This window comes from Vigna radiata, chromosome 5 (assembly GCF_000741045.1).
Source record: "Vigna radiata var. radiata cultivar VC1973A chromosome 5, Vradiata_ver6, whole genome shotgun sequence".
Lineage (NCBI taxonomy): Eukaryota > Viridiplantae > Streptophyta > Magnoliopsida > Fabales > Fabaceae > Vigna > Vigna radiata.
This window is the reverse complement of record NC_028355.1, coordinates 36,820,821-36,830,836: the sequence shown is the minus strand read 5'-3', so window position 1 is coordinate 36,830,836 and position 10,016 is coordinate 36,820,821. Positions and strand designations below refer to the sequence as shown.

Sequence of the window (10,016 nt, the reverse complement as noted above, 5' to 3'; positions counted from 1 at the left end):
TTGTAATAGTATGTAGCAGTAGTAAAATATTTGTTTTATTTGAGGGTTTTAGACATTGTTAATTTCTGTATTGAAATGATTTAGGATTTGATTAATCTGAATAATTTGTTTACATAAGTGGTTTGAACCTTGAAAATGTAGCATATTCTATCAAGAAGGAACGTTTTGTGAGACATTTCACAGGNACTCTACGGGATGGTTAGAGTGTGCAGTTTGCCTGAAGGTAAGGTTGGTCCATTTTAATTTCTATAGTGTTGTCTTTATTTTGAAAGTGTATGTTGAAGTAAGAAGTTTTGACTTGATTTTTCAGAAGTTGCATACTAATTGCATTGTGTCAAGGTCAGAAGTTCACTTCATGTTGTTTGGAAGACTTTGTTGCAAGGTTTGTGCAACGAAACTGATTCGAAGATGAATATTGGCTTTCTGTAGCTATGCTTTCTATAAGCTCAAACCTATGATACAATTGCCATTTGTTTGAGATGATGTTGTGAATGTTATCATTCCTCAGTACTTGCTTCAGTAACACACACATGATATGATATCATATGATATGATATATTCTTTCATGATTCCTCCCTTTCAATACACTATCAAAGTCAGGGTCATCAACCCATATAACTGATATTTTATTTAAATATAAAATAAGGAATTAAAAAATAAAATATGATCTTAAAAAAATAGATTTTATTTGGGTGATTTTTTTTAGATTTTTTTTTTTTTTTGTTTGTTTTAGAAAACAGTTTCTTTGGTTGTGGATTAGATATAATGTGCTTTTCTAATTAAGAAAATTACTCAATTATTAAAAAATATATTATTTTAGAAGTGTACTACTGCTCTTTAATTTCTTAACAAATGGCTTATATAGCAGTTTCTTTATTTTTAAGTTTTATTTATTTGATTTTATTTGAGTTTAACTTTTCACATTAAGCATAATTTTGTATTGATTATACTTGAATTACTTACCTCAAATTCAGTCTTACGATGATTATAAATGTAAACTAGGATTCTAAGTGTTGATTACGCGTTGACCTTTTTGTTTCTTATTTCTATTTAAATATGTTATACTTTTTTTATTGTCAAATTATATAAATCAATGCCACGTCATATTGGTGTTAGATTTTAATAATTAGTTGGATGAAGTTTGTGATTAAAAATTTCATTATAATTATTGAGAAATTATAAGTCAATTAATAAAGAAATATATAATCAATTAAAATTAAAAAATAAAAATAATCGCACATAGCTTAATCACAATATTGTCAAAATTTGTTGTTCAAATATCATTTTTTAATATATATATATATATATATATATATATATATATATATATATATAAATAAAAAGAGAAGAGTTAAGAAAAGAATAATATAGATAAAAAAAGTTGAGAACTGAAAAACTGATAAAAAATTATTTTATCTGGATTGAGCATAGCTGTGTATCATATTAAAGAAATTAATTTGGAATAAAGACAAGAACATACTAAACTGTCTCTATTTTTTTCTTCTGTTTTGGTTCCTTTTATGGGATGATGAATCAGCATATTGTCTTTTTATTTATTAATAGTTATATGAAGCTAAAATGGAGTAATTTTTTGAACTTGAAACACCTACAGCTGGATCCATAAAAATAATAATTTATACTTTTTAACAAGACAAAGTCGTATCATATTTTGTCACTACATTTTATGCTATCTTTTAATTAATTTAGACATTGCTAATGAAGTGTTTATTTACATTAAGAGGAAATATATATATATATATATATATATATATATATATATATATATATATATATATATATATAATTATTTCTAGGTTTATTGTTAAATATTTAAAAGAAGATAATTTTTTATTAAAAAAATAAAAATAGAAAATAAAGGCATAAACTAAATGTCTTATAATTAAAACTGAAAATAGGTAGGACGGAGATAAGTGGGTTTGTGTCTCATATTTGTTGAAAATTAGGTATAAGTTTGTTTATATGTTATATAAGTCTCTCTTTTTTCTAATTTGTTATAAGACTTTTAAAAGAAATAAGAATTATTATATTATTAATTTAAATAGGTCAATTGGTAATTTTAATTTTCTTACATTAAAAACTATTCTTGAAATAAAAACATAACAAGATACAAAATTTAACTTCCAATAATCTTATAAAATCAACATTTTAAACATATGATAACAAATAATAATTACGAAAAATAGATTATTATTTATATTTGCTTAATAGAGGTTAGTTTGTTATACTTCTAAATACATTTTAAAAATAAGTGTCTCTTTTCACTAATTAATTTTAATAAAAACTTAGGCATGAGGTGTATTTCAAAAGATCTAATGAGTTAGACATAATATTGGATTTAAAGATAGATTTAAGGGAGTGAATTTAAGGAAAAAATGAGGTGAAAGTGAGGTTGTTTGGATTAAGGGAAAGATGATGTAATGTAATGGTACATAATTAATAAATTAAAGTAGATAATTCAAAAACTAGAGTATACTACTACAAGTGTCTCAAACGTTCAAAACAAATATAAGACTTGTTTACAACGTTAGGAAACTATAAACAAACGACATAAGATGAGTCTTTCAAAAGAATTATAAACAAAAGAACTGAAAGTCTAATACTACTCAGTTGCACCACCGTCACCCTCCAAAGGTAGCTCAACTCTTGCTTCTTCATCTGTTTACACCCACAAAAGTGATCATTACAATAGAAGAGAACAAACACAAGAAGAAACACGCAAAATAAAAAGTAAGCTAATATACAAAAGGGTTATCATACAACTATTAAACAAGCAACAATGACAAGCTAAGAAAATCATATAGTATTAAAACACAAGTCACATCAAACTAGACTTTTCTAGACTCAATCATTTGGATAAATGCATTAATGTTGGACTAAAAGGAAGTTTTTACACTTGTGATAGATACTCTTCATCCACAAGGTTAATTCTATACAAGTCACTAGAGCTTCAAAAAGTTCTTTTGACTAGGACTTCCTACCACTCTCAACCCCTTGTCCACCTCCTTTATGAGTGAGAATGACTAGTAAAGTATCAAGATAACTTCCTATTTTGAGTCTCTACTTTATTGCACACCTTAATAAACATACTTCATAAGGAGTTTCCCTTGAAAATCCTATCATCTTTAGGGTTTATATCTCATCATATTCCAAACATTCATATTATCATTCATACATTCATATATCATCCACGCGTCCATCGAGGCCACCACTGGAGCTCCTAGTAATTTATATGCCAAAATTTTCCCAACAAAGGCCAGACACCCTCAACAACAACCAAGCTGGTGAGCTCTCTAACTTTGAAGTCATTCAGCGAGAATACTTTCGCCCAACGACCACCAAGACAAGGATTCTTCGTCTTAGGCGTTGCCCAATGACACAACCCTTCTCCTATAGTGAGTTTACATAATTGCAAAAAGAAAAAAAGAAAAATTATGCAATTATGCATATCCAAACCTGTCAATTTTCATTCCAATGCTTCAAACATAACACAAATATGCCAATTTGATATCTATTTGTTCAACTCAGTCCAAATCATCACATTCACAATATTATTCATCAAAACACCTCAAAATTCATTATACATCCTAATTATGCAAAATTGATCTTACATTTCCCAAATCAAATACTGATAATATCAAACATAACTATTGGTCATACAATCACAATTATAAAGATGCATTCAATCAATTGAACAAATTTAGAATTTATAATAGTTGCAATTAGCTTCCTTTACCTTTGGTAATTGCTCAAACAACCTAGACACCTTAAAACAAACTCGAACGTACAAAAAGGTCTATCTATCCCTAAAAATAACACAAACATGATCAGGGTATCCTATTAGAACCATCGATCAACATAAAATATTATAGAAGACTCTAAAGACACATGTAAACAAGATAGGCCCACATATGAAAGAATAACATATTGAACCTAGAAAAGGTACAGAAAATCAACTTAATCAAATTGAGAAATTAATCGTTTGATTTTGAAGAGCTCACTACCAAGAGTAATCCTACGATTTCAATTTTTCAAACAGACAAAGTGGTTTCCAGAGGGATTTTTCATTTTAAAATAATGAAACTCGTTTATAGAATTTCTATTTATACTTAAACGTTGATGGCAAATGCTTTAGCTAGGACAAGCCAAATCTAGAAGCAAATCAAGTCATAAGTTCATGGATAAAGATTGCGGAATATGGTGGTGGTGAAAGATGTTGATAGCTCATGGTTTTCGTGAGTTGTATGCTGAGGGAAGATGTGTTTAAGGGTTCTCTAAGAGAGGTTGGGCCAACTCTTGGAGGAAGGTGGTTAGAGGAGGCCACTTAGGTTGCTCTAGCCTAAGGTGACCTTAAAAGAGTAGTATGACACAAAATTGGCAGCATTACTTTACTCTAAATCAAAGGTGATTACATGATGGAGAACACCTCTATTTATAGGCTAAGGTGTCTCAAAATGGGCTGAAACTTTAACCTAAAAGAGCCACCTTGGTTGTTTTGGAGAGCAAGGAGAAATCCTCTCCAATAGGAAGGAGGCAAGTGGCAAAATTCCTCTCAAATGAGAGAGTGACAAGTGACCACTACCTATGAAAAATATCTCTATTCTTAGAGTAACACATGGCCATTAACTAGGAGGAAAACTCTCCAATGGGAAGCTTTCACATGTCTAGGACGAAATTCTTCTCCCTTGTTCTCCAAGCTTAGCCAAAATGTTGACTCATTGGTCAATACACCCATTTTGGACATCCAAGCATAGTCAACTTTGGGCCTTGGCCCTTTGTTGACTTGTTTGGTCAAATTCCTATTCTACTTGACCCAAAATACAAGGTCCAAAATTATTCTTATTCTACTAAATCTTCATTATGACTTAAGATGGCCCAAGAGAAAGAGTCTAGGCCTATCTTCCATAGATGTTTCCAACTATTCATGAATGTGGTAGGTCATAACTAGAGGTATGCCATCAAACTTTTTTATTAAAATAATTGAATCTTATTATCATTATAAAATACAATTTTATAAGTTCTTATATGTGAAATGAATATATTTGAGATGAAAGTTTATAAAAGTTTTTGAATGATGTGATAGGTTTGATAGATTAAAAAATTGTTTTAATGAAATTATAAAATAAAAATATAAAATAAAGTTAAAATAAATTTTAAATTATAAAATAAAAACTATATACAAAATAAAAATATAAACAATAAAATATTATAATTTAAATGAGTGAAATTAAATAATATCTTTATTTCTTTTCAATTAATAAAGGTTTTAATAGATTATTAGTTAATTTTATAAAAGGAATTAATATAAAATTTATAAAAATGCACTTTCATTTGCTTTCTTCGCACCAAGGGAAGAAAGTTGGAAACAATTTTTTTTTTTTATTCTTTGTGTGTTATGCATTGATATTCTAAAAATTCATCTTTTCTTCGCTCGCTGAGTTTCCATATGTGGAAACAAACACGTCTTAAATTCTTTAAGGCAGTTTCAATATCTTTGAATGTTGTTTAAGATAGAGAAGGCAGATGAACCAAAATCCGACAAAAGAGAGGTGAAGGAATGGTCTTATATGATTACTGGGTAAAAACATTCTTAATATTCTTTTTTATTAAAACATTTGATGTTAATTGTGCCTGTGTATATGAATATTTTCCTTGATGTGCTTTTTTAAATATTAATTAAAATAACTATGTTCATTATATTAAATTTCACATTTTACATTATATTTTCTTTTATTACCATCATTTCAAACTAATTTAAACGTAACTATTTAATTTAATTAAGATATATATTCCATTAATTAATTTTTACATTTAAACGTGATTATGTTTTGATTAATTAACTATTTTTATTATTTTCTTTTTAAAAGAAGAAAAAAATATCAAAATTTGAAATTTGCTTTTCTAATAATCGAATCATAACTAATTTTCTGTTTTTTAGAAACCAAATTCTAACCTAAATAAAATTGTTCTATTTGATAAATATAAATGAAAATGTGCTGTTGGGTAATATTTTTGGACAGTGCTATGTTTGGGAAGAGAATTCCATTTAGGGAGCATAAAAGAAAAAATATATATTTCTTCTCAAGTAAAAAACAAAAAATAATATACAAAACAGTTATTCAATGCAGAGGTGAAATAAATTTAAGATAAGAAAGATATCCTTTATAAAATAAATGGACCTTTCTTAAGTATTTATCAGAAACATTCAATACCAGTAAAATCCATCGAGTTAAATCATCAGAAATTAATGGATCTATCTTTCTAAAGTTTTAAACTCAGTTAAATTTCTAACAAATTGATATAACATAATATAATATATAATTTTCAGATTAAGTTAAATACACTAACATATCTTAAAATAATTTTATTTATTATAAAATAATCCACTGTATGTTCATGAAATCAATCGGAAAAATAATATTTGACATACTTAAATTTTTTACATTCATTTGACACTATTTTTACTTACTTTTTACTCTCTTCTTTCTTAAAAAAGGAAAATGATATTTTGACACTATTTTGACAATGCACACGTGTCAAAACGTGGTTGAACGATTTCAAAATAAAAAAACTGAGACAAGGACATATTTCGAAGAAAAAAATCAAAATTTTTTTTTAATTTGAAATCGTCCAATCACATTTTGACATGTATGCAGTGTCAAAATGGTGTTAAAAAATTGGTGTCAAAATATCATTTTCCCTTGAAAAACTATAAAACTTTACATTTTTTGGATCATTTTATCCTTGTATTTGATGTCAAATAAGTGTAAAAATGTGTCATGTTATTACTACTCAATCAATCGAGTTTCATATTCTATAAAGAAAAATATAAAGTGAAAGATTGAGAAAGTGACAGGATGAATGAAGAAAGTGAAGTTTTGCAAAGGCATTGTAGATTTTGAAAGTAAGAAGAAGAGTAGGATGGGAGATGACAGTAGTAATTAAAGGAAGAAGAAGAAGAAGATCCTTATAATATTGGTGAGAAGAAGAAGGAGAATGGAAAATAAAGTTACATGTATCAGTCGTCCTTCTTTTCTTCAACCTTGGTTTCTTTGATCTCCTTCTTGGGTTCTTCCTTGATCTTGGGTTGTTCCTTGATCTTGGGCTTCCCTTGTTTCGGCTTCATGAAGCAGAAGCAGGAGCAGCAAGGGCACTGAAACAAGAACTTCATTTTAGATCTGAGAATGGTATTTTCAGCTTCTCTTTCTATCTTCAATAATTTTGTGCTATTTAATTTCCTTAACTCACTCTCTTATGCCTTTTCTTTAGGCAGCAAGGTCCATTGGATTCCACTTGTGTCACTTTCAATGTAGTGTCTATGATATGAGGTAGTTGAATATGGAATACCCTTGCTTGCACCATGTTTTAAAAATGCACTTCTTTCTGCCTCTTCTTGCCCATGCTAATCTGCTACCTGTGCACCCATTTCACTTATAATTTCATCTTTTTTAAAAAAAATTAATTCAACTATAAAATATAATTTTTTTCAAAAGCAACTTCAATTTTATAGGTTTTAATACAAATATATATATATATATATATATATATATATATATATAGTTAAATTTTTAAATAATTATTCAATTATTAATATTTTTCTTTAAATAGATTAGTTTTAGCATCATGAAGAATTTATTAAAAAGAAAAGAAAAATAAAACTTGAAATCACACTCAATCTATAACAAAATTATATAACACAAATAGAAAAAAAATACAAATAATGAAAAAAGAAGAAAAATATCAGTGATTAAAAGTAAACCAATTATTTCCTTCACGAAATCCATTCCATATTTTAAACTTCACATATCTCGAAAGCAAAAGACAAATTATTTAGCATATTAAGAGATTATCATTAATTAGTTAATCTTCTCACTTATTTTTTTTTTTAAATTCTTTGTAGGATTTAGTATTAACTTTATTTGGTGTTTAAACTTGTCATCCTTTTCACTATTAAAATCTTCTCTTTTATCAAGCATATTAATATATTTAAAACTAATTTCAATTACTCTGCAAAATAGATTTTCTTAAATATCAAAAAAATTAAGATTGGTCTAAAAATTACTATGTGACGAATCTGATTGTTCTAACACGTGCAAACTATTGATAATAAGAATAACATCTTTCAAAGAATGCACATCAACCAATGAATCATAGTCCATTAACACGCCACATGTAGTAACATCTAAATTTGTATCTGTAACACCCTCACTTGCACATTTTTTGGGAAAACTTTCTGGAAGGTCATCCATCCCAGAATTTCTCCAGGTTAAGTACGTTTAACCATGAAGTTCTTATGGGTTAAGTTTTCGAAAAGTAAATGCATTTTGGTGATATGGGTAGCCAAATCAATTCCTTTAAGCTATCCTTCTGTTTAGTCTCATACCTATACACCTCCAGATCCCTCTCATTCCGGTGTATGTTCGATTCGTCCATGTGCTCCTTCCATTCGAAGCCTGCCAAGAGCCGCTCCTTGTCCGTGCCCCTTGCACCATGCTTCTTGCACCGGCGATCACTCCCCGCCCTCGTCAGTACCCGGATGTCACACTACCCATTACATTAAATTAGGAATAACAAAGGAATAAATGGAGTTAAGTTTAACTATCTTATCAAAATAAAAATTTGATCTCACATATTTATATTTTTTTTATGATCTCATCCCTATCAGAAAACAAATATACTAAATTCGCTCTTTTACTCTTCAAAATTATTAATTGTTGTTTTTACAAAATATAATATATATATATATATTGTAAGAACCCATTTTCTTAAACACGCTCTCTCTCTCTCTGAAAATCTTGTTCTTCAATTTCTCCAATCTCTCTAGACTTTCCTCACAGAATCATTTCTTTCAAAATGAGGAGGAGCTTGAGAAAATCCTGGTGTTGTGAGTTTTGAATTCCACCAAACAATCTGGTACTCCCATCTGGTAAGCATTCCTCTTCCTTTCTTTCATCTCTGAGCTGTGATCATGTAAACAACTTTGTTGCATGTAGCTCAATTTGTTGTTTTCCCCAAATTTATAGTTCATAATGGGTTCTAAAACCCTCTTCTACCTCTAATTTTCTTGATTTTAGGTAATCTTAGAAAAACCCTCATTTGCGTCTCAAGTGTTGTTGATCCTGTTGAGAGGTTGAAGAGTTAAATTGTCCAGGTAAGGGAAGCTAGAAATTCATGTTTTGTCTTATCCATTTGAATCTGCATGTGCTATAAATGTTGTTTGAAATCTGTGAAACAGTGGTAACACGAAAGTTCTTGATCAATTATACTGTCTTAGGATGAATTTGGGTGAAACGAGGGTATGAGGCATTGTACTGTTGATTTCTGGATTTAATTTTGAAAGTGATTACTTATGATATGGTTTTATATGATAAAAATGCTGAATTGGGATTGATGGAATGAGTTAAATTATGTTGTATGCATTCATAGGTAGAAAGCTAGGTGAATTAGACAATTTAGGCTAAATTTAAGGAACTAGAGTAGCAAGAATTTGACTCTGTGATTGTATGTTGTTTTGGTCAGTTTAGTACAATTAGGTAAGTCATATATGACTTATAGGGACAGATTAACTGGTTCAAAATGACTTGTAATTAGTAAAATTAGATTTAGCTTATTTAGTTCATGAAATTGAAGTTTTAGGAAGGGAATTAATGCATAACAGTTAAGAAATTGTATTAGGAAGGGTTAGGACCACATGAGCAAGTTTAAATCATCATATAGGTCGAGTTAAGATCATTGGAAGTTCATATAAGTGCCTAAAACAAAATAGGAGGGGTTGAGTTCTGCAAATCTGCAGAATTGGGAATCTGCAGGAGTGCAGATTCGCTGAGCGAGGGTTCTCGCANAGCGAGAACCCAAAATTAATTGGGTTTTTCAGTAGAAATTCGCTCAGCGAACAGCAGGATTTTCGCTCAGCGAATTTTCTACGACAGGATGAGTATTTTTGATGTTTTTGACGTTTTGGGAGCTCCGGACGTCCGTTTTGGACGTTCTTTAGGTCG

The 10,016-nt window shown here is 28.9% G+C and overlaps 2 protein-coding genes across 2 annotated transcripts in view; one reads left to right on the top strand and one right to left on the bottom strand.

The window, feature by feature from the left end:
* Positions 1-569, top strand: part of LOC111241714 (B3 domain-containing transcription repressor VAL1-like) — a 1,197-nt gene extending 628 nt beyond the window's left edge. The window contains exons 2-3 of the mRNA XM_022781626.1: positions 142-223; positions 311-569. Of these exons, the coding sequence (XP_022637347.1) occupies positions 142-223; positions 311-412 (184 nt within the window). The 3' untranslated portion in view covers positions 413-569. The remainder of the gene's footprint in view (positions 1-141; positions 224-310) is intronic.
* A 1,885-nt stretch (positions 570-2,454) lies between these two features.
* Positions 2,455-7,357, bottom strand: LOC106759707. Its single transcript, XM_014643019.2, has 2 exons — positions 7,032-7,357; positions 2,455-2,676 (listed from the first exon to the last, which is right to left on the bottom strand). The coding sequence occupies exon 1, from the start codon at positions 7,187-7,189 to the stop codon at positions 7,037-7,039; it is 153 nt and encodes a 50-aa protein (XP_014498505.1). The 5' UTR covers positions 7,190-7,357; the 3' UTR covers positions 2,455-2,676; positions 7,032-7,036.
* Between the last annotated feature and the right edge of the window lie 2,659 nt (positions 7,358-10,016).